The sequence below is a fragment of the Pleurodeles waltl genome, chromosome 10 (assembly GCF_031143425.1).
Source record: "Pleurodeles waltl isolate 20211129_DDA chromosome 10, aPleWal1.hap1.20221129, whole genome shotgun sequence".
Lineage (NCBI taxonomy): Eukaryota > Metazoa > Chordata > Amphibia > Caudata > Salamandridae > Pleurodeles > Pleurodeles waltl.
The window spans coordinates 82,311,992-82,337,611 of NC_090449.1; the positions used below are offsets into that span (position 1 = coordinate 82,311,992).

Consider the following 25,620-nt stretch of genomic DNA (forward strand, 5'->3'; position numbering starts at 1 on the left):
TTGGTGAGGGAGAGTATAAGTTGGGTGTCGTCGGCGTAGGAGGTGATGATGTCGTGCTTGCGTACGATGTCGGCGAGGGGGCTCATGTAGACATTGAAGAGTGTCGGGCTGAGTGATGAGCCTTGAGGTACGCCGCAGATGTTCTCGGTGGGGTCTGACCGAAACGGAGGGAGGTAGACTCTTTGGGATCGGTTTGAGAGGAAGGAGGCGATCCAGTCCAGGGCCTGGACTTGGATCCCGGTGGAGCGAAGGCGGGTGATTAGGGTGCGGTGGCAGACGGTGTCGAAGGCAGCCGAGAGGTCAAGGAGGATGAGGGCGACTGTTTCACCGTTGTCCATCAAGGTTCTGATGTCGTCTGTGACTGAGATGAGGGCGGTTTCAGTGCTGTGGTTGGTTCGGAATCCGGTTTGTGAAGGGTCGAGCAGGTTGTTGTCTTCCAGGAAGGTGGTCAGCTGTTTGTTGACGGCCTTCTCTATTACCTTGGCGGGGAAGGGGAGGAGCGAGATGGGGCGGAAGTTTTTCAGGTCGCTCGGGTCAGCCGTAGGTTTCTTTAGTAGTGCGTTGACTTCAGCGTGTTTCCAGCATTCGGGGAAGGTAGCAGAAGAAAAAGAGGAGTTGATGACAGCCTGGAGGTGCGGGGCGATGATGTCGTCGGCTTTATTGAAGATGAAGTGAGGGCAGGGGTCCGATGGAGCGCCGGAGTGGATCGAGTTCATGGTGGTTTTGGTTTCTTCGGTGTTGATGTGGGTCCAGTCGTTGAGGGTGATGGTCGGAGGTGTGGGTTCGGTGATGCTTGGTTGGGTCTGGTGTCCGAAGCTGTCGTGGAGGTCGCTGATCTTGCGATGGAAGAAGATGGCGAGGGAGTTGCACAGATCTTGTGAGGGCGTGACGGCGTTGGCGTGCAAATGTCAAAGTATGGGTAAAAACAATCAAAATGTCCTCACCTTTCTGTGAGAGAAGGCTCCAGAGCGTCTGCCAAAAAGCAAAGCAAAAAGTCACACCATCCAACATGAACACACTTCTGATAAAAATCGTAGCTTAAATGTTTGAGTGGTTTTGTTGCACGAAATAGGAATAGGCCAAAACCTTGACGGTGTGAAGACAACATTAACAGTACAATGACTTCAAATAGTCAGTTTTGACTTTTTCCGGTCCATTACAATAGCTTCATCAAAACGTATATAATTTAAGATGGATTTGTAGAGCGTTGCTTGTCACCCATGAGGGTATCCAGGTGCTGTGAGTTTTTCTTTTGTCCTTAGAAGTGTAGGATCAGTGGGTACTATGATCTTTGCTGTTCCCAACACACTCCAAAACGTTCTGTCACATAAATGTCAGGAAATTATGTTTCTGAACCAGCGTTTGACAGTTTCAGGTCATTCTGGGTAAGAGAAAGTGGTGGCATGCACACACGCCACACCACATACTACAGGGCCTATCATCATGTAAAACAAAGGCCTAGGAACACAAACATGGAAAGCAGAAGAAGCTATAAAGTTCTTTTTGGATGTAGTTGATGTGGTATTTGGGTCTTGGGTCAGCCGGCACCAACAGAAACCTGCCATCCCCAGACCTTTCTCAGAACTACAGTGGAATGCTGTCCAAAATCCGGGACAAGCATAGAGTACAGTGAAAGGAGAAGTAGCTGGATTGCATGCAGTTAATGCATTGTGAAGATGTGTTCTTTAAAGCGGTGAGTTTTCAACTTTTTCTTAAATTGGAGCAGCATTAGGGTGGTCGTGATGGATACAGGGATATATTTCCAGATACTGTGTGCATAGATGGAAAAGGCTTGCAACATTATTTCTTTTTTACACTTCTTAGGCTATAGTCTGATAGTGTCCAGGTTGTAGATGTACCAAGAACCACCAGAGATGGTGAGCTTGTCTGCAAGATAAGCGAGGATGCTGTTTATTTTGGCTTCATAAGTGATGCAGCTAGTTTTGAAGATGAAGGTTGACATGGGACTCAATGGAGTTGCATACCAGTGAGGGTGATGCAGTCATAGCTCTTTGAGCCCTACTGTAGCTTGTAGAATGCTCTTAAGGGTGCCACTGAGGAGCCTGGAAGGCCTTGGAGCGGAACTTTACACAAACTAGAAGTGACAGTACGAGAGTTTGAACAGCAGTTCTGACGTTGCTTTCTTGGAGGAACGGTTTCACTTTCTTAAGAAAAGAGAGCTAGTACTAGGCCGTCTTTGTGTTTTTTCCTTCTTCAGAAATGTGTTCCTTGAGGGTGAGGTTGGTGAACAGGGTGAATTCAAATGACTAGGCATTTGGTTAAATATGAGGTTCAAAGCTGCAACGGTTCATATCATTCAGCCAGATTTGTACTTTTTCTTCTCTGTTGTTCTTGCCATGTAACATAAATTCTGTCTTGGTTGGGCTGAGCTTCAGCTAGGGGCTGGAAATCCAGGTCTGGGTGATGTGAATGAAGTGTTTGTGGCGTTGGATATCAGAAACCTAGGAGACTTTCAAGTAGGGGGTCTGTATCATTGGTGAAACTTGATGTTATTTGTGAGTAGAGCACCAAGTAGCTCCATGTAGCAGTTGAACTTGACAAGAGACAGTATGGAACCCAGGGTGACTGCAGGGGATAAACATCTTTTGGAACCCAGAGGTGCATGTATGAACAAACTGATGTCACTTGGAAAGGTAAGAGGACAACCAGTGAAGAACATTGCTGGTGAATCCCATTAAAGACACAAAGGTGCTTATTAGAATTGTTTGGCTGTGTTAAAGGCTGATGAGAGGTTCAGCAATATCAGAAGGCAAGGGCATGTTTTGTGGTCAAGAGGGCATCGTTGTGATGTGTAAGGTAGCGTTCTCTCTTCTGCAGCATGATTTCAAGCCAGATCAGTTGCCATGCAGGAGATGTTTAGCATTGATGTGATCTTGGAGTTGAACATAGACTCCTTTTTCAACTATCTTGCCGGTGAATAGTCAATGGTTGATCACGCCAGTAGTTGGCTAAGTCATCAGGGTCTACTGTAGGTTTCTTTAGAAGTGTAAAGATCTGACCTGTCTTGCATGCTTCTGGGAAGATGTTTTGTTGGAGGGAGGCATTGGCAGTGGTGAGTAGGAGCGAGAGAGTGTCCCCAGAGAGAACTTTGATGAAGGTTGAGGGTAAGACATGATATTCATTAGCAGTGGCTTTGAGGAAGTTGAGTACGTTGGCATGATCTGCAAGAGATATGTTTTTGAAGGATGGCATTTCCAGGATTCTACAGAAAGCAGTGGGTCTAAGAGATGAAGCAGGTTTGGCTTGTTGATGTTCTGTCAGATTGTCTGTATTTTTTCCCCACTGAAGAAGATGGTATTGCACTTTTCTGTGGAGTACTAGGGTAAGATAGTTGGGTCTGGTAGTTTTTGCCTCTGTGGCTTCAATGGTTCTGTTGTTATAGTACTTTGCTTTGGCTGATGTGGTGAGCTGTCTCCATGTTGTGTGGAAGGAATTCACTAAAAGGAAGTCATTAGGAGTTCTGTTTTTCTCCCATTTTCTTTCCTGTCTGCAGATGGTTTGTTTATTGTCAGAAAGGTCTTTAGAGGCCCAGGTCGCTGAAGGTTTCGGCTTGCAGTTCGGTGTCGCAGGGATATAGCTGCTATTGCTGCAATTATGTTACTGGGTAGCAGCATTTCATATTGACAGAAATTGTTATGGCATTAGCTTTAGTAATGTGCCTAATGTGCTGGGTGGTCACTACTGGCAATCCTTCATGAGTGGCCACTAATGTGCACTTGTCTGATGTGGTTACTGCTGTAACTATGGTAATCTTTATTAGTAACTTGCAGTACTTTCCACTAATTATAAGTAGCTTGCATTCTTGTAAAGTTGAAGACCCCGGGGCTAGAGATAGTTTTAGCTGTCTACCAGAGCTTATGTCATCAACATAAAAAGACAGAGATGGGATTTTGCTCTGCTCCCATCTTCCACTGGTGTGTTTGGCTCAGCCCCTTCAGAGGTTGCTTGAACAAAGTGGCATTCACACTGTGGATCAGCCCTGAGAGTATTTTCTTCTCCCCAGGTCAAGTTAATGATGCTTATCCCAGGTCAACTCAGTGCTGCCATTGACTGTGGTATTCATATTCCTAGTCAGTGCAATGGCCCACTGACATTTAACCTTTGCCTCCCTTAATGACATGAAAAGGTGTGCCAGTATGCCATTATGATGTATATATGAATCATTGTTTTGCCTGCTTCCCATAGACTGGCACCCATTATTTTAAAATAATAGTTTTGGCCCTTTGGTGTGGGACAACCTCCTCGTATGGGGTAAGGGTGGAAGGAGGCGGCTACTGCCCAGTTCTTTCTGGGCATCAGCAAACTCCTGAATGAGTGGGCATAATGCTCACTTCCTAGCTGCCTCTTTAATATGCACGTGATGTCACACATATATGATTAGGGTTGGGAGGGATTCCCTAGACACTCCCCGGCTCATACAAGGATGGAACTAGTGGGCGGAGCTAACTATGCCCACCAGCACAATCCACTTTTTCTGTTCGTGGAAAAGAGGATGTGGGAGAGCAGGCAGGAGAAGCAGCCATCTCCACTCATGTTTCCGCCCACCACCTCTCCCAAGCAACAGAGAAGAATTTAACTTGGAGGTGATACTGGTTGTGTATGGACTGCAATTGTTCTTAGTCCTTCCCCTTCCAGTTCCTACTTCCTGATTCAATTTCCTACACCTGCTTCATTTCACAATGCTTATCTGTTAAGGAGAAACACTGGGAAATAGAAGAGCTATGTGGCTGCACCACATTAAAGAGCAAGATCCTATTTTGATATGTTTTTTTTTTTTTTAGCTTAATCAAAATCCAAACCGTTTGAAACATTTCTGGAGCACATACATGCAGTGTTGTCCAACAGCGATAAGCCAGATGTTTTTTTTTTTTTTTTTTAATCCACACATTGCCTGGCTGCTTTAAAGAGCACAGTGTTCTGTGCCCTAGCAAAGAGTCGTATGTTTGGATTTGCTTAAGAAAAAATTCCAAATAACATCTATTTCTTTGCTTGTGAACAGATATGGACCCCGAAACACAGCCAGGTGATGATTGGATTTTTTGTTAGGTGAAAAAAAATATCCAAGCAGTGTGGCTGCTTGCAGGAGCAGACTCACATATGTCTGTGCCATAGAGAGGAACTAGATGCTGTGTATTGTTTCTGTTAGACTAAGATAAAATAATAAGCTTCTTGCTCCTGGCTTGGGTAAAGACATGCATATCAAATAGACTTGGAACAAAGAGTAATTGGTGAGATTTTCACCTTCAAATTTTTTAATTTAACTTATATCTTTAAAGATAATACACTATTACTTCTGGCAGACTCCTCATTTTGCACAGCACTCTGAGCTCCTATTCCCCCCACCCCCCTCCCACCAACCAACCACGCATGTAACCTTGGCGTCAACCATGACTCTTCACTCTCTATGAACCACCAAGTCAATGCTGTCTCATCCTCCTGCTTCCACATGCTCCGCCTTCTCCGAAAGGTCTTCAAGTGGATCCCCGTCAGATTCAGAAGAACAGTCACCCAGGTGCTCGTCAGCATTAAGCTCAACTACAGCAACACACACTACGCAGGCACCACCCAGAAGCTCCAAAGGAAGATGCAAAAAACCCAGACCATCACCACCGGACTCATCTTGGACATACCTCACTGCAGCCACATCTCTGGGCACCTGAGAGACCTCCACTGGCTCACGATCAACAAAAGAATGACCTTCAAGCTCCTCATGCATACCTACAAAGCCCTCCACAACATCAGGCCTGCATACCTCAACCACCACCTTGCCTTCCACACACCCACCAGACAACTCTGCTCACCTGACCCTGGTCACCATCCCACAAATCTGCAAGACTACAGCTGGAGGAATATCCTTCTCCTACCTCACCGCAAAGACTTGGAACTCTCTTCCTCCTCATCTCAGGCAATCTCCCTCTCTGCCTCAATTCAGGAAGAACCTCAAAACCTGGCTCCTCGACTGAACCGGCCATCCAGCAGTTCGACTGAGCAGCAGAGCCGAACCACAACTACCATGCCCCCCAAAGCGCCTTGAGACGCAAGTGGGTGATTAGCCACGCTCTAGCAGAACCATGATTTGCAGGCATGCATACTGTTTGTGGTTTGTTCAAATGCCCACGATATCCAGAGCCAGAAATCGAGCCATAGTCTACATTTTTTTTTTGTTTTTTTACTACTGTGGACCAAACAGGTGTCACTTCATAATGAAAAATCTAATTAACCTAGTATTCCCACACATTTGCCAATTATAACAGTACCTAACATATTGGTGGGTCTAGCAAAACTGAGAGGACTGACCAAATCTGTCACCTTCCAAATTTAATATGTTATAAATGCGGTCCTCATATAGTGACAGTTTTGACCCGTTCCTGTCCTTGGCATTAGGCCCATTCACAAATGTGGGTCCTATTTTTATCAAGAGAGGTGTTAGAACATTGGATGATAGAATTTTTACTATTTGCATGACGTTCTAGATTTTTCTGTCAAAAAAGTGAAGAAATTCTAATTTCTTTTTTGTACCCTATACTTTGACATTTGCAATGGGTTCTGAGTAATACAACATGTTGGGAATCATGAAATCCATTTCACTCGATTCTCCTGTACCGTCTACCTTTTAGTAAAGTTTTGTAGTTGGTAGGTTTCCTGAGTTGTCTGCTGACCCCGGACCAAATAAAGCAGACCTCCCCAATGGAGGTCTCAACAAAAACATTCCTTGGTGTCGAGAGTGTGGAACCCAGCTCAAACTCATGTTTGATTACAGATCAGACCCTGGGGAACATAAATTTGGGTTAGGCCTTGACAAGAATTTATACCTGCGCATGGGTGACTGGAGGGAAATTATCATGTTTTTGGAAAAAAATGCTAACAATCTTACATATGTCATGTTTAGCGCAATCTCATGACCAGCCAATCGGAGCAAAGAAGGTCTGGCACACACCAATAGAAATCCTAGAATGTGTAGCTGATAAAATATATATGGTTGTGATATGTTTTATACAACTTATGGATGACAGCAATGACCAAGAAGACCTAGTCTAGATGAGCATTTCAGCTTGCAGTTACCACATTTCGAAAATGCACTGCACCCAGATTATCATCTGTGAGCACCCTGACTCCATCGAAGACCCAAACATGTCAAGCATCGCAACTCTCAGGATATACAGAGGAACAAACTCGAGGTCAGGACTTGGCTGGGAATGTGACTGCATGAAGAAAGATGGAGGGAATTACAATGTTTTGGGGGGAAATGAAAACAATCTGACAAACGTGATGTTGAGCATGTCCTACTGGCTAGCCAATCAGGGAAAGGGATGCATGGCTTGTACCAACAGATTCCATAGGTCATACAGATTAGATATATTGTTTTCTATACTTTCCATATAGTCCTGAGTTTGATATGTGTCTATACTTTCCATATAGTCCTGAGTTTGATATGTGTCTATACTTTCCATATAGTCCTGAGTTTAATATGTGTCTATAAATTAACAGTGCACCATGAATAGGGAACCACCCATAATTTTGTTATCTGCGCTTATATTACATGATTGACTGCCCAGGCTATATTACCCCGGAAAATCCACGCATGTTTGATATTGCCGGGCTCCAGACATTCAGGTCAACATTTCCTCATTTAGAATGACAGGATTTTTTTGGATGTTTGAGAAATGTAACAAAATATTGATTGATTGGTAGAAAAAAATTACATTTGAAAGTGTTTCGCATCATTCATTGTATGTCCAGGCTGTGAGGCGCTATTGATGCAGGGGTTAACCCAATAGATAGCGCTGGATGTGGTGATAAAAACACAGTTTGTAAGGGGGCACATAGAGATCAAAGGGGTAGATTTATTTAAATACCCTACCACCGTTGTTTTGTAAACAGCCCTGCCACAGATGTGCGCCAACACCCCACAACAAAAGGGGTAATAAATGCATGTCAACTCAGTGGCGCCAATGACTTTCCTGGAGCCATGTGCTGGCGATGCTCTCTACACCTGACACAGTCTCAGTGACTCCTTTGACATTAATGGTGTCTCACTAATTGGAAGGCCATCGGACCACAACATATAGAGTGACCTCATTGATTTTATTGCATTCACATACCGGAGCAGATCTAGAGGCTGTGAAAGGCCTCTTGCATACATTTGGACTTAGCCTTTTCACCATGTCTATTGCTATGTTTACTTGGTTTATAATAGTTCAAACTTTTAAACTCCGGCCACTGTGAAATTATGCTAATAGCCGTGTGACAATCAGGCACACCGAACTGAGTCCACTTCTGTATGTCACTGCAAATCATACAGTGCATTGAAGAAAATTCCATGTGTATCTTGCAGCCGAGTATGGATTCTAATACTTTCTTTTGGATTTGTTTTGGGGTTTTCACTAAATGTTAGATTCTCCCGTATTGTTTTGCTCAATAATCCAAATATTGTCGTATAGAAAGCAGAAACACAGATGGTTGTATTTTTTTTTTTTTATTGAAATGCTTCAGTAGTACTTTCTGTCTCATGAAGCGATACCATTATTATTCCCTTTTGCCTATTGCATGTTTGGATCTGTTTCAGTTATTTCTGCTTGGGTTGACGTTCAGCATGAAACTCTTGCCGTCTGTTCATTCTTTTCTGTATGATGGTGGAGAGAAGTGATTTGAGCTCTGTTGTGACTGTTTATTTTTTTGCTTGTGCTCTTTAAAAGCCCATGGTTCCTGTCTGCTTGTGGGGTTGTAAAGTAAAACCGGTCTCTTGTCTTCGGTAGATTCAGGTGGGGAGGGGTAGCTTGGCTTTCATCACGCTCATAAATTCGGAGTGGCCATTGAGAGCTGGTACTTTTCTGAAAGTGAGTTCCATCATTCAGGAGCTTGGATGGAAAGGCACGAACTTGTTTCCTGTAGACCTATTGTGATGCTAGTCTAGGAATCACTGTTATTTTGAAGAGTCTGTTTTAAGCATAATCGGTAGAGAAAAAATGTAATGCCTTATGTGTAACGCAGAGCAATTTCAGTCATTTTTATATCGAGAGGAAACCAATGAAGAGCCTTCAACACAAGAGCAATGTGGTCTCATAGCTCTGCATGTAGGAGATTTCTTGCTGCTGTTTTCTGCATCATGTGGAGCTGTCTCATAACTGAAGTTAACATTCCATGGTACAAGCCATTGGGGTAATTCAGTCCTGATATTAGGAGAGAAGTAATTTTGTGGATCTTCTGTGGGAATATGTCAATCCAAGGTGCGGGCAAATGTCCAGGAATATTCACATGGTATGAAATGTCGATTTTGCTGATTGGTTATCTTGAGGGTTCATGTTTGTGTCATGGTAACCAACTTACAGGGACAATAAATACTAAGAGCTAACAATATGTCTCTTGCCCGGCCTGTCAGAACAGTAACCAGGGATCTTCAGCATTACATCTCATCTGGAGGCTGTGTTGTCAGGCCACAATACCAGACGCGTGGGAGGAGGGGTTTCATTCTGGCATTAAAACCAAGGCAATGGGCCTGTTGCTTGCTTAACTGACGAGACAGAGAGGGGTATTTTTGCAGGCTTGAGTGGCAGAGGAGGGCATTGCCAGCACAGCACAAAGGGGACATACATCACAGGCAGTCACACTCTTGGTGTCTCGTGAACTCCAGCACTCACCAGTGTGTGCTTCCACTGAGCCTACCCTATTGTCAAGCCCACCAGATGAAAACAGAGAGGGCTGTCCAGAAAATATAGGAGTGCAGGGTTGCATAGTTCACCAATCCATTCAAAGGTGCTCCACCCCAGCAATCAGCTTCTGTACACCTGGGCGTGGATAGCAAGAGCTGCTTACAAAGTGGGCTGGAGATATCCCCCATTAGGCCTCTTGGCAGCCTGAGAGCTCATAACCTAGGCCTGCTGAAACACGTTCTGCTCCCCCCACCCCCCCCAATTTAAGTTGGCTAATGAACACCTGAATTAACCCTCTGAATAACTGATGTCCTCTACCCCACAGGCAGCTAAGAATACCACAGAAGTAACTAAGTCTCCTGTAGCGAAGAGCAAAGGTTTACCAAAACCTCTGGTGAGGAACCACGAGCAGAGGCTGGAGGGCATCATCAAAAAAGCTGTCTTTGAAGAAAAGGTGAGCTTGCCACAGAAATCTGGTTGTATGTGTATGCTGCCCTTCACTGTGTGGTATTGTTTGGATAATACTGACCTGGAAGTAAATGAGTCAGTGCTCTGTTATAACCATTGGTGTCTCTGGTCTAAACTAGAAGGCATTAGTTAGAGGATGCAACTTTACAATGTTGCAAAAAAAAAAAAAACTGCCATGTATTTATTTGTATGGTGCACCAACACTATGCTTCTCACTTTTCTTCCACCCATCGCTGCCTAACGTGCTGTGATGCAGTAGTGGCGTGTTCTTATCATTGTATAGCAGTAAGACATGGGAATTCTGCCAGAATGCCATATAGTCCTGGCCCCTTGATATACCTCTGTAAAAAAGTTGTTGTCCAGAGATTTTCATTTTTGATTTGTGTTTTTGTGTTATTAGAGATGTAATTTTACTTGGGTAGATATTGCTAATTCAGGCCAATTTGTTTTCTGTACGCATTTTTTAAAATGGCAGATGTGTTGCCTTGATGATGTGATATTTAAGAAACCATTAGACCGCTATACTTCATTTTGGTGTTGGGGTCATTAATATTATAGAGACAGAAAATAACTCCTCAGAGCAACTCTTCCCCCTTTTTCCAAAATGGTGGCTATAATAGTGGAAGAAGAAACACATATTAGAAATGAAACCGATAATAATGTTTTTTAATCCTTTTATGTATATACCAAACAATGATTGTGTTCTGAATATGAAAAATAATAATGTTTATCACACCTGTTTTAGACACATTTTTATTTGTTTTGGCAATCACTTGTGGTACATTTGCAGAATGTTGAACATTTGAGAAGAGCATATCAACAGGGACATCTTTTTGTAGCAAAGGTTTTTCAAGTACATGTACGTGTAAGTTCTGTGGGTAGAGGCTTTAGAATTTTTTTAGGTTTTAGCACCCCATCAATATCTTTTCAACCCATTGTCTGTCCCACGAGGGCCTCTTACCTTCAGAGGCACAGGTGATCCTCATCATACCATTTACCCTGGGGTGGTGCTTAAAAGGGAGATGGACCAGCCTGCGTCTGCTCTTCCATGACAAGTGATTTTCTTTTCTTGTGATTTTCTGAGACTCTTGGTTGACAGCTCTTCACTACCCCTTATGTTCCAAAATAGGCCCAGTGGACAATATGCCGTGTGAAAACATACTTCCATGGAAAATTAGACAGTGGAATAATCAGTTGAGCCTCTTACCTGGGGTGATTCATTGTATGGGATGCAAAGAGAAACTCCAAACCGAAATGACAAGAAAGCAACAAGAACACAGAGCACTTGGTGCATGTTCTCAGAAAATTCTCTTCTTGATTGAAGTATTGTCCGATGAGATCTGAGTGTGATGGTTTAGGTTACTTTATACCCGACGTAGGTCGGGCCTCAAGTCCTTTCTCCATGATTCTTCTGCCTCCTCTTCTGTTGCAGGTTCAAGAAGCACCATTTTAACCTTTTCCATTTCACAAGGTAGCATGTGGGTACCCTATAGATGACCGTTCCGGAACGGTAGCATGCAGATGTTAGTTATCAACCCGTACAACATCTGCCTGTGGTGTCTAGGGTCAAAGCATGATTTGTGCTCCCTGATGCATATGGAGACCACCAGGGTGCATTAGGAGAAGTTATATGTAGCTGAGCACAGGGAACAAGACAGAATATGTTCCAAGACCTGCGTCCACTCCTGCTCCTAGTACCTAGGACCTTTTCAGGTCCCTGTCCCTCTTCAGGTTGCTGTCCTCGGGTAGATCGAAGACAACATTGAAAAACAAGTCTCACTGTAAGCATAAAAAGTCCAAATAAGATGCTTCTCCCTTGTAACTCCTACTCCTGGAATGCGTTGTTCAGTCGACCTTTGAAGGATCTGACCCTACCTCCCTCGTCTCACTCAGATTATATACTGAGTCTGGTCTTGACATGGCCAGGGTTTTCAGTGCTATCATTGACAATGCTACAGTTGGACGTCTTCAATGACTTCCAGTGACTTTGGGTCCAGCTGGAGCATCTTCAGGCCCCATGAATACACTGGAGTCCCTCAGTTGGACTTCCTCCCAGTAGGGCCTGCACCAATTTCGAAAGCCCCATTGGACGGCCATTAAGAACTAGCCTCTAACTCAGACTCTGTCCAAGGTCTTCAGAACATTTTTCATTATGCAGATGATTATGATGAGACAGAAATTTACACTCCTATCATAACACTGATTCAGACATGTATTTAGATTTGCAATATGCTGGTGACTGCATTATTCTCATCAGACAGAGTTGGACTCCCCACTGTGCCAACCCCCACTACAGAAGAGAGTTACTAATTTGTGTTGATTGTCCACACAGCAGCAGACGTTTTGGCCCTTCAGTTGCCCAGGGTAGAAATTAAAGCAGATTTGGTAACCTAGGTCACACCGCCTGGGCCTATGACTTCAGATTCCTTGCTGGCTCTACCATATGGAGTTTTGGCAGCTTGGTCTAATCCACGCTCTGCTCTGCCGAGTCATCCTGTAGCTCCTCTTCTTAGTGGTTGTTCAAACCTGTGTTGTCCTGTTTGCTCTCCACTTAAGCAGTATCATGACTAAAAGATTTTGCCTCATTCTTCAGTCATTCTTTTAAATTCATTATAAGTTGCAATTTGAATTGAGTTCATGTTGGCCGTCATGTAATTATTGCACCACACAGAGTTCAATTGCACATTGATCGTTTAATACTAAATCTACCACTGCCATGATTTTAAGCATGACCCGGTTTCAGCTCGGTTATAGAGAGCAACACAGATACTTTTTTTTTTTTAGCTGCTATGCAGAACTTAAAATGACATTGAATATTAATATCATGCAAAAGTTATTTCAAGCTACAAAATATGACTGCATTTACTGTACGTTTACATTCTGCGACAGTGATTGAAACCAAATTCTTGGGTGTGTAATGAAGAATTCTCATAATCTAGCTAGGCATAATAGGCCTGCAGCTTCAGACCCTACATTTATGACAAGCATGCAGTGCTTGAGAGTTTAGTGGTTTATCCTTCTACCAGCAAAACCAACCATAATGGGTTCCCCACTGCCCTCCCAGACAAAGAATTAAAGTGCATTAATTCATTTGAAAATACTTTTTTCATCTCCCAGTTTGGCTTCGGGTTTCCTGGATGATGTTTCTGCAAAGGTGCTACACAAATACCTGCTGGGATATGGCTGCTATTCCCCAGTAGTTTAGGAATGCGTTCATACAAATGATCCATGATGGACAGAATACAGCTAAGTATTTATTGAGAGGTGGCCTAGACTCGATGGACTGTCTGAGTTCCTCCACTGGCACCAGTTTAGAGGTCTTAGAGAATACCTTGTGGATAGCCAATATGAAGAAGGTACCCCCTAGATCTTAACTTGAGCTCTGTGAAAAAGGGGAAAGCAAACATAGTACAAAATGCCACATGGCCAGTTTGTCTTCCATAATGGCTCTAAGTGATCAAGACCTGACCAAAGAACAATATTCAAAACATACGAGTTTTTTATTTTTTGTAATTTTTTTTATTTTTCCAACATAGTGGGTAGACCCTGCAATGCTTTCCAGTCTTGTATTCAAAACATTATTTACAATTGCTTTCCACATATATCTCAATTAACTAGTTTATCAAAATTACATTGTTACGGAGACAAGGGTAAAAAAATTATTCCATACATTGCATATACATTTAACATAAAAACATTTTACAATGTACATATCAGTTGTATCTACATTTATACCTATTTTTGCCAACCCTGTATACCTCACTCTACTCTCTCATTCAAACACGCATCCTATCAGATCTTCCACTCATTCCCATCCCAGCCATACATGACATACACTCCAAGATTACTATGGGAAAAGATCTCAAATTTTTGCTGTCATGGTGTTGTTGACTGAGAGCTCCTGAAAAAACAGTCAACGTACGTTTCGGTGGGTAAAACAAAATGGCAATCCACCCTCTTAAGGACTACACAATAAAAATCAACAGGTGATCTTGGGCTCCACATATCCGGCAGGAGCTGCTGACTCTGTTCCTACTTCCTCCTGGGGAAAAAAGATAAATCAGGTGGCATTTTTGATGTTCTGACATGGTTAGTTGGTACTAGGAGATGACTACACATAGCCTTAATAAACATCAAGATATACCACAGGGCACCCACACTTAGTGCCTATACATGTGTATAATCCATATAATTGCATACAAAGAGTGGGATGTGACGACAACCTATCACCCCATATTGGCCCACCTCTTATGATTTTTATTGTGTAGTCCTGAAGAAGGTGAATTGCCATTTGGGACCTTAACTTTATAGTCACGTTCTCGACTTGCACGTCTTTTGGGCCTATGCACAGTTGCTCATCGACATCACTTAACAGTAAATCTGTTTTTCTCACAGTCCAGTGTCACACAGCACCTTCTTCCCTGAATAATGTGTGCTGTGTACTCTGGCATCTTTGGTACCAAAAGTGCCATCACCGTTTTCTATGGAGCAGTTTATCACACACTGGTCTTCTTCCTCTCTGCCACATCCCATCAAGTAAGAGGAGAGGCTCCATGAATTGGATCATCTAAGGAGGGCCCTTAGTTTATACACAGATCTAACTAAGGAGTACAGGGTGGACAATCCGTTTTTGTTGGATTCACCAGTGCTACGAAACGAAGGGCAATTCTGAAACCAGCTCTGTCTAGATGGCTGCTCCTGTGCATAAAAATGTGTTATTCTCTAGCTAAAAGGAGCCACCTGAGGCCCTTTTTGCTTATCCCACCAGATCAAAGGCCACCACTTTGGCATTGGCAAGAGGTGTGCCAGTACTATACTTCTGCCAGGATGCCTCATGGATAGCCATCCATACCTTCACTAGGCGTCTTGACGTCAGGTCTCCAGGGAGAGCCATTTTCCTGGCTTGGTCCTGCAGGGCATCCTGGTGTAAGTCCACTCCTCAGACTCCCTACCTTTTGAGTGGTGCTGCTTTTTATTTTTCCAGAAGATAAGAAATCTGAGGTAGGAAATATCCATCAGAAGTTACTATCTGACGTAGCATTCTTTCTGATAGATACCTTTTGTACCCACAGATTCCTCATTGTCCTTCCTCCCAGTCTGTGGAGTCGCTTTTTCTGATTTCGAAAGGCTTCAAGTTAGATTTTGCAGTCTGCCATGGTGATCCACATCTGAGGGCGTAGAAGAGTTTCATAAGAAAACTGGCATCAGCACCTGTATGTGAGTCAGAGGCAATGCGACGCCACCGCGGATTCCATAGCTGCCACATTTGCTACAAAAAATATCTAGTGCCTGTGGGAATTTCACTACACGAGGACGATGTAGAAAGACAGAGTATCCACCAGAAACGCTATAATCCCAGATAGGATACTTGGTTCACTCTTGAAGTGGACCTATGTGGGGCCGTACCATGAAATACCCGCTGGACAGTGTTCCTAATATATTTCTCTTCCTAAATGTACCGGTGGTCAATGATTAATGAGGAAAGCGGCCAGTACTCTGCGCCCTGCGTCAGTAAGTCTTTTCTCCAGTGTCAGTGTTTAAACCATTAAAAGACAGAGGGGGACTGAAGAAGGCCCTTTTAGGGAAGAGAAGCTGGAACTTGTGTGACGGGTGTGGAAAAGTTACTATAGAACAACATAGGAGGCACGAGTGCACATAGTCCACAGAAGTGCTGCGGTACATCAGTGTTAATGTACTATTCCCTCCCTGTTCCGCTGAACCTACTCCATACTTGTCTTTTCAGTTTAGTGGGGTGTTTCTTTGTATCCCACACAGCAGAGATTGACCCAGAATTATCGATTGATTTGCTTCTTAAGAGACGTTTCAGTTTAATTTTCATTGTAATAATTAGGTTATGAATTGACGGGGATAAGTTGAAATTGATGTAAAATTTAAAAAGCTTGGCACAAGCCTTTAAATCCAATTCCTCTTCTTTGTGGCTGTTTAACCCTACGGTCGTTTTTGTTCGTCGCTTGAGCAGGCTCATGTCTAGAAGAATTTGCGACATTCTTCAGTTATTATTGTAACCTATTGTAAGGCACTATTTGTACTCAGTTTATTTCGGTAATTAGGTAATTTTTGCACTGCACACCAGAGTTGTATTTCAATTAATTCTTTTAGTACTAAACCTGCCACTGCCATCATGATAGGTGTGGCCCTGTTTCAGCTCTAAAGTGTCGCTGAATATTAACATCATACAACAGCACTTGCAAGCTCTAAAATATTACTGCGAGTTTACTCGGTGTTTAGGTTCTGCAACATTGATTGAAACTGAAGGCTTGGGTGTGTAATGAAGCATTCTCGTACTCTTGTGCGCCTACCTGTCGGGTCTGGTGAACATTAGGCACTGTAATGCATTAGGTGATTATGTCGCTGCCAGGCTCCCATGGCTTCCTCTGCCTCATCAAGCAGCAGTGGCACAGTGGTTCAGCTGTCATTTTCAAGTTTGAATCGTTCATAGAGTGGGGTGCTTTCTTGAATAATTTGCCAGTGCCAAGCTGATTGCCTCTGACATAGACTTCTTACGTGACATTACTGTTGTAGGCTGTTGAGAAGTCTGTTCCAGACTTTACCCACTAACAATTTGAGGTTGTTAAAGATTGTGCCTGTGGCGGCCAATAAAGATGTTTTATCTTGGAGCTGGCGACCTCCGCTTGTAGGAAAACAGGAAAAATAGTTCAAAATTAAAAATGTTTCTCTGTAGAAAGAAAAAATAAATAAATAAAACAGTACAACTGTTAAAAATGGGGTCTCTGGTTGGCAGTCAGTTTGCACTCTGTCCAAGCAGAGACCCTCACTCTAGTCATTGTAAGGGAGCTACACACCTAGAATAACCCCTGCTCTCACCCCCTTGGTAACTTGGCACAAGCAGTCAGACTTATCTCAAAGGCAATGTGTAAACTAACTGTACCAACACACACAGTAACACAGCGGGAACACCACAAAAGGACTTGACACCAGTTTAGAAAAATAGCCAATATTTATCAGAGTAAAACAAGACCAAAACGACAACAATCCAACATACATAAGCAAAGTTATGAATTTTCAAAGATTGAACTTCAATATAGTGCTTAGAAACACAAATGACTCGATCTGGTGATATCACAGCAACTGTAAGGGAGTCGTTCCCAACAATCCGATGCCAGTGGCGCTTCTCACGGAGTTGCACGGATCCCCAAGTACAGTACCTTGTGAAAATGAGGAAATTAGCCGGTGCACGGAGTCGGGAGCGAGGCGTCTCTGGATCCGGTGCGGCATTGGTCCCGGTGCTGCGGAGCAGAAGAGCAAAGGCATCGGTGTGAGGAGTCGGGTCCTTGCTGCGTAGCGGTGGAGATGAAGGGGCATCAGTGCGAAGCGTCGGTCTCTTGCGCTCCGGTGGGGTCAATGTCCGGTGGTCAAGACGCAGTGGGACGATCTCACAGGGTCGCGGTCACTTCACAAGGCTGCAGGTGCCGCAGCGGAGTCGGGTGTCACGGACTTTGGTGACACAGCACTTCGGAACTCACAGAGTCGTAGACTTCAGCGAGGCTGCGGCGGCATCGGGCCTGTGGGGTCGTTGCACACCAGCGGGGACCACGGCTTCAGTGGCAAGTGGCGTTGCGGGTTCCGGAAGTGGCGTCAGTTCTTGGTTTTTCACCAGCTTTCACTCCCAAGGGCCCACACCTGGAGTAGGCACCTCCTGGCGAGTCCACAGCAAGTGAACCCAGAGGCTGGTAGGTGTAGTCTTTGCTGTCCCTGAGACTTCTTAACAGGAGGCAAGCTCAGTCCAAGCCCTTGGAGAACCTTCACAAGCAGATTACACAACAAAGTCCAGTCTTTGTCCCCTCTAAGGCTGAAGCAGCAACTGCAGGCCAAACTAGCAAAGCACGCACAGCAAATAGGCCGTACTCCTCCTCCAGCTCTCCTTCTCGGCAGAGGTTCCTCTTGATCCAGAAGTGTTCTAAAAGTCGGGAGTTTTGGCAGAGGCATAAAGACAGGGGAAACCACACCAAAGATTCCAGGTCTAACAACAACCATGACAGGACTTTCTTTTATTGAATTGAGGTTCCGTCGGAAGTAATTTGCTTCTCAAGGCCTGTGAAGACTTAGGGCACCTCCTTAAAGTGCATCATGCACTCCTCTTCAGCTACGGATCCAGGAATGAAGACCAGCAGAATTAATTGTGGACAGGAAATGCCTATTAATAATGAATATTCTGAATGAATGTTTCGCCTCACCACGGTAGGGCTTGGGAATATCCCTTTTTTAAGTACCATGGAACCGTTAGAGCTGGTGGTCATGCCATGAATTGTACATGCAGAGGGGCTGTTTCTATCTTCTGAAGAGGCATGGAGGTGTCTGAGGGAATCTAACGCTCTAGACTAGGGTACCTCTAATAGGAGTCTCTCTCCTCCTGAGCTACATTAAAAAGAGGAAGTGAATAACAGTACTTCTTCCACTGGGTTATTTACCAAATAAATCAATGATAAGGATTATTGTGCTCTTGAAAAAATGCCCAAGTATAAAATCTAAACAGGAGATTACTCCTTTCCCAGTTCTGACCTTACCACTCGAAGATGTATAATCCTTAGAGTATAATTCAGCATTATCCATGGTATGGCATGCATACTTTCTTGAAGGGAATTAGTATTATATGCGGTGTTCTCCTTTTTAAGACAGTATTTTATTCATGAAACTGTTACAATAAAAAGACTGAAAGATGGATATATGTCAGGAAACTTCTCCATTATCTATTTGTAGTGGGAAGCAGCCTAAGGGTTCAAGAGAGCCAGATTGTAAAAGCAGTTCATGAGAGCACCATCCTGTTCGACAAATGTTTACATTCTAAGTAGCATCAATGTTATGAGATCTTAGCGTTGAAGGCCAAGTCAATAGCGAAAGTATCTCAGTTGATGCAAGTTGATAGAAAGATTATCAGAAGAGGTAATTAAAGGCCCTGCAAATGAAAGGATTTCCATTTTGTTTCCCAGGAATGTAAACATCTTTCAGAAGCCAATGCTCTGTGAAGTCTAAAAAATGAAGGGGACAGACATTTTGAACGCATGGTTGGGATCCTTGGGTCACAGTAAGAGATCAGTTAAGGTGAGGGGCACTACACATAATTGAATCATTTCTTCCAGGCTTAATACAAAAGGTATATCAAGGCTTTTGCTGTTCCAGATAGCAAGGCATAGTTTCAAGATTTGTTCCTGTAAAGTTTCCTTGGTTGTCAAGGCGATTCACTCAGAATCTCCACTTTGTTGCCCATCCTTTTCTATAACTGCAGTAGGCTGTGCCACTATCAGCTTCTGCTGTGTCCTCTACACCAAATAAAAGTATGGAGCACCAAATGTGGCACAAGTGCTTGCCAAAAGCCATACATTGCCAAGCATAGTGAGTGTAATAATGTCCATCAGGATAAATACCAGGAGATAACTTACTCAGCGACTAATTGTGCATATTCAACCGAACCAAAACGGTTGCTGTTACAGGGAACTTCTTCTAGGTGGGCACATGCTGATGAGCTTTCCATGAGAAATACTTGGTCCCTTCAGAAGCAGTGAAAACATGCCAACCTGCTGGAACGGAGGACAGTTTGACTAGCCCAGGGGGCCTTCTCTTAGCTATAAACATCATAGGCATTCGGGTCTCACAGGGAATATGACTGTTTTGCATTACGATCATTCTTCGCATCGCAGCCTTATGTTGCTCCTTCTGTCAGAATCTGTTCAAGGGTGAGAGTGGCACTGGGTAAGCTGGGATTACTGGGCCTCAACTATGGTGGTTGGGGGCATTTACCACTGTTGTGCTTCTGCCTGACCTACTACGCCACAGTGAATTGGGCCAAGTACTCCCGTATTGCACTTGGCTCTCATGGTAGCGAGGGCAAGCAATCCACATCATCTGTGACAGATAGCGTGGAGATAGAGACAATATGTGAATGTCCAGCCCAAGGTATTTCTTTTAGAAACATTGAGTATTTTAATCACACCAAAATGTAATCCAGTCTAGGCGACGCCCTGGTGATTTTTCCATGACTAGCTTGAGTGGAGAGTTCAGAAGACCATTTGGTTCATGCATGCCAGCTTCTAACCCACCCCCTGGGCAAACACATGTTTTTTTCTGGGCTACTTCTCTTCCATACTCGGGGATTGGGCTTTTCCTCCGCAGGCAGAGAGCTCCTGTAAATCAGAGCACGGTACTTCTCACCTGTCGGCAGACAAGTAGGCTTTCAAACCTCAGACAGATGCACAGCCTCTCCAGCAAAATGTGCAGCTTCTAGGCAATTTCCACTTGACTGTGGGAGAGTATCAGTGATACCAATCCCTGGATCACAACTACTCTTTGAGTACTCTGTAGAGTACTCCTGACCTTGATCATTGAAGGAACTTGGAGTTATAAGGTGTTGTTCCCACTCTTATGCAGGGTTTCAAAACAGGGAATGTAGGATCCACTGTCTAGAGTTCAGGAACTGGTTTAGGTGGTTCCTTATCATAACTTCAGCTTCTCTCTTCAGTGCGGCTCTTACAACAGGTAGTGATAATTTTGGCTCCAAGCCGGAGTACTTATAATGCAACCACAATGAAAATAAAAGTCCCAGACCCTTACTTGGAACTTCCCCTCTTTAAACACTGACGCTGCTAACTCATCCACATTTTCCTGGCATCACCAAATGACAGTGCAGATGAAGAGCTAATCAGCAATTCCCTGGTAAATAGGTTTACATGGAACACTTAAGTGCATCCCTGTCTCCTTCCCTTCTGCACATCTGAGTCTGAGGCTACACTGTTTAGCTTAGAAATGCTGGCAATACACTTCCACTGTCTTCGGAGGTTGTCTCATCTCCACTTGTGCAGTGTCAGAACCAGGAGTAATTTAAACTGGAACCCGCTTTCTAAAGCACTCATACACTCATAACCAACATGGGGTTGTGCTAGCTGTAATTGCATATTCATTCAACAGGAGCAGAACTTTACTTGTGCCCCGTTTTAGGAACAGGAAAAATGGCTCTTGTTGTACTAAGAAGTCAAAAAGGAAAATGGTATGCCAACACCACCACTCAGATGGTAGCCTCATGTCTGTCAGGGGGTATGCTTTTTCTTCTCCCCTCTTAGCCTTAGAGCCAGTCTCTGAGTTTCAGGAGCAATTTGTCGGCCCAGACCTCAGCACATACATACGATTTTGTGACTGCTGGGCCAGAAGAATGTCAGGTTACCAGGCTCACTTGTAGTGGGGCAGTTTAGGGTAGTTGGGCGTATATATTTACCATGCAGGACGACATTTCTCTCTGAACACCTTCAGCGACGCATCATTACCCCCAGTATGAAACTAGAGCAATAGCTGAGCTCTTTGGCTCAGGGCTGTTTCCTTGTTCCTTCCTTTGCCAACCTCTTTTGCATTGTCCCAAAACCCAAATTTCAGAGAGTTCTCATTATACTGATAAACCCACACTTGGAGAGCAAAGCTTAGCTTGCAGGCCTCCTGATTCTGAATATTCCAGTAGACCATCAGCCTGCCCCATCTAGGAACTAAAGTTACAAGCAAATTCTAAGGCATTCAAATATACAGCTTTAAAAATAGGAACATTTTCATTTGAATAAAAAAAAGTCACAACATAGTTCACGTATACTGGTTGGATATCGTGAACCACCAAAGTGACATCATTTCTTTGCTTCATCTGAAGTCCCATAGATACACTTAAAATGGTCTTTGTTACATCCGGCAGCCCTATCTAACCGTGTCTTACTACCCACCCTGCACAACAAAATTTGCTGTTATTGTTGTCATTTTTTCTGAAATTTCATGCAGCAAAAAGAACATGGCTTCTACACTCCCTTCTAGATCTTCTCTTTAAAGTAGACAGAGAATATTTTTGTTGTAAAGTGTGAAGCAACGTGAGAAAATCCAGGTGGGACTACTTCAGCCAACATTTACCCCGATCATCAGTGCCAGTTTTCTTTTTGGTGTAGTAATATGTGCACGCCGATTCCTCATCCTGGCTAGAGAAAATATTTTGCATTCTCTCGAGTTTTTCTGGTTTAACAGATACGCTTAGGAAATCAGTAGCACTGCAAAGTGGCACTTTATCTTTGGGAAAATTGTTTCCCTATATCCTGTAGCACAGGCGTGTCTTCCGGTGAGTTTTTTTTTTTTTTGATGGAGCTAATTGTGGCCTCTTTGAAGGTTTTATATTAGGCAGAAAAACAAATTGTAAGCCCAGCTTCTTCCTGCCTTGCAAGTGTGAGTTTGTACGTCTGGACTGTTCATGTACTCTCCCAAAGCTGTTAATGGAAGATTTTGGAAGTTAACCATTTCCTTACATATTTATGCAAGTGATATTAACTCTTTCCAGTGTAGACTTGAACATCACTTCCAGTTCTAAGATCATTAATGGAATGTAGCTAGATAGCTGCAAGAGTTTCTTCAAAATCTTTTATCTTGTAGACCCCCTTATCTCAGCTATGTCCACTACATAACTACCTGCTTCTGCTTAGGCGACCTTATCAATATGAGGTGAACATTTGATTCCATGACTTCTTAGAAAATGAAAGATTGCTTTGTTGCTCTCTCTGAGTTATCCCTAGACAGGCATGTATGCACTTCTTTCACTTTGTCTCACAGCTCTGTCTTTGTTCTTCAAGAATGCTGGCCGCACAGCATCATTTTTTATTTCTGATCTTTATTTTTAGATTGTTTAAGACAAAATACTTTCCTGCAGAATGTCTTTGTGATAGTAGGACCCTGAGAACATGAGCAATCAAGATAGAGTTGTTGATGTATAAGAATACCTAAACTCGGAAGCCTTGCTGCACTTGGGCATTCTGAGAAGCTCTTTATGAAATAAAACACTTATAGTGAGAAAACAATGTGACATACGTGCACCTCTGACTCCATCAAAGGTCCTCTACAGTTTGATTCCTGCTTAACCTCACCTGCGAAGTGTTATTCACATATAGCCTTTTAAAAACCTACAGCTGGTCCTTCATTCTTTAGCAAGCCACCTTCTTCCATGCTCTATTTCTAGACGCGTTCTAAGGCAGATAAGAAATTCAACAAGCATTTGCAATGCAATAGGTCTCGCATTTGCTTGAGTTACAGCTATTAGCGTTGTAAACTCCTAACCAGACTTTTCTTGCCACTTAAACTGATAATGAAAAGTAAAAACAGTTTCACATATGCGAGCTGATGGTCGCCATGACCATGAAGGAGACACAGAAAAGGAAAAATAAGTTTGCTTACAGTGAAAAGTATCGGCAAAAGTGCAATTATCTATGTAACCGGCAAAAGTAGAAATATCCATATAACCAGCAAAAGTAGAATTATCCATATAACACGGTCAACGTCATGCAAAGCGCTCAGCTACTGCCCAGCAAGATCGCGCTGCGTAGGAAATAAAAATAAAAAGTAGTGCAGAAGCCATTCGGAAAACATGGAGCCTTGTATGTTTTCAATAGTTTACTGGTGATATAGAGGAAGGCCAAACACCGGAAAAGGCATGAAGTATGCATGCCTGTGACTAATGAAATCAAGTGAATTTTAAAAGGCAAGTCCACGAACCAACCAAACTGATGGGCGGAAGATGGGCGTGGTTAAAAGCCCACAGAGCGATTACAACAGGGACCAGATCGCTTGCACGCGCTCAACCCTAAAAAGGTCATGTAAAGTGCCGTTTATTTAGCCTGCCTTTTTGAGCACCATAATGAGAAAACATAAACTTAATACGCTGTAGTGAAACCTATGCTAAGTCATCCTTAATTTGGAATTACAATTTTATTTTCCTTAACCCTATCCCCATCAATAATATTGCAGTAAAGCTTGTAGTCAATGTCTAAAAGGCTGATTAATCTATGCTACTTCTCCAGACTCCTGTTTAGTGGCTGTAAGATGCAGTTTAGCCCGGGTCTGGGAATGAACTAGCAAATTGAGATACCTTGGAAAAAAGCAGCAACGAGTGGGCCCGACAGCTCTTGCAGATGGTTGAAAACCTCTTGGAAATTCTTCCTTAGCCCAGGTGCCATGTTGTCTATTACCTTAAATTGTGCATCCATTCCTTCACCACGGAGTAGAGATTCTTGTAATTTTCGTTGGCCTCCTAACTATAAGTGCATCTCATTTTTATTTCCTACGAGTAACAGCCGCGGTCTCTATTTGCCCCCTTTTGACATCCCGTCCTGGGCATTAAAAATCTCATTAAACCGTCACTGTTAAGATGAATTTTCTCCGTGTGAGACCTTAGGCCACTAACCCTTCCAGTTTGATCTTTCACAACTTTTAGGTGCTTCTATCTGCTGCGGATTATACCTCGCACGATCTCATACTGAAATATTTCCTTTACTATAAGCAATCATTACATTGCAATGCAGTCATTACTTCTGCAAGCACGATGTTACATGCATGGCTCACCTGCTGGGCTTCCTTTCCCTGCTTTCGTTGGTCATCAATCCATCCCTGTCCTCCTTTGTATTCTGAAGGCTTATTTTTGTCACTGGTTTTCCTTAGTGACCACGGACATTGCAAAAGAGAGCAAATTAGAATATTTATCCAGACACGTGGCAGACGACATATCGGGGCGTTCCCTCTGTCTAGACTTTCACTCAACAGTCACAAGTCATGCACTTTTCTCTGCTTTGCCCGTCTTCCAGGTTTCCTTTTAACTTGAATTCCCAGTGGCTCTCAGTCTAGTGGAGAATCCCCTTCCACTGCTTTTTGTGGGCTACTTTTGATATTTCAGTTTTCGATCAAGTGTGGTCATGTTCCAACTTAAGTTACTACACATTTCTTTTTTGCATTTCGATCGGTGAGAATGATCCTGCCACCCAGAGAGGATCTTGGCACAGACGAAGTTAAACAAGTATTTTAATCTCCACAAAAGGCAAAAATCTGGCAGTTTGCTAACTTTGTGTGAAATAAATCCTTTGTAACCATATTACAACCTAAAACACAGACTAATAAAAAAAACGAAATAAAAGATACTGCAAAAATGCTTCAGTAATTCAGAAATATGTGTGTGTTGTTCAGGAAGGATGATCTGTAGAAGTAGGTGATATAGAGCAAACTTACCAAGCGCAATTAACCTCACGAAGGCCGTTTGAGCGTGGAATAACACATTTCAAAGGGGGGTTGAGTTTAATTATAAGTATCAACTGTGTATAATAAAAAAGGCGCCATATGTTCAGATACTTGTCAGACTGCGAGATTTCACACACTCTGGAGGGCTCTTTTTGAGTTGTTTAGACATTCTACTGCCTTCAAGCAGCTGCAGTGTAAATCCCGGTTTCTGTCCAGAAGTTGAATTAATTGCTTGTTTGCCAGGCTCCGAAGTTACCCATCAAGTACTTTTTTCCTAATAGAAAGCCCAATGTAAATGAATTTCAAACCAGTCTTCTGGAGATCAAGTGAACTTAAGGTCACCAGATAACTTCGTGTCACCAAGATCGTGGAACTCCAGCCCTTAATGCTTTCTTCGTGTGCTCCCTCCTTATTTTTTTATATGCCCCTGGGA

At 43.2% G+C, this 25,620-nt stretch overlaps 1 protein-coding gene across 1 annotated transcript in view; it reads left to right on the plus strand.

Annotated features, from left to right (window-relative positions):
- The window catches only part of CHTF18 (chromosome transmission fidelity factor 18), a 330,765-nt gene that overhangs the window by 246,888 nt on the left and 58,257 nt on the right, over positions 1–25,620 (plus strand). The window contains exon 20 of the mRNA XM_069209815.1: positions 9,997–10,125. Coding sequence (XP_069065916.1) covers positions 9,997–10,125 — 129 coding nt within the window. The remainder of the gene's footprint in view (positions 1–9,996; positions 10,126–25,620) is intronic.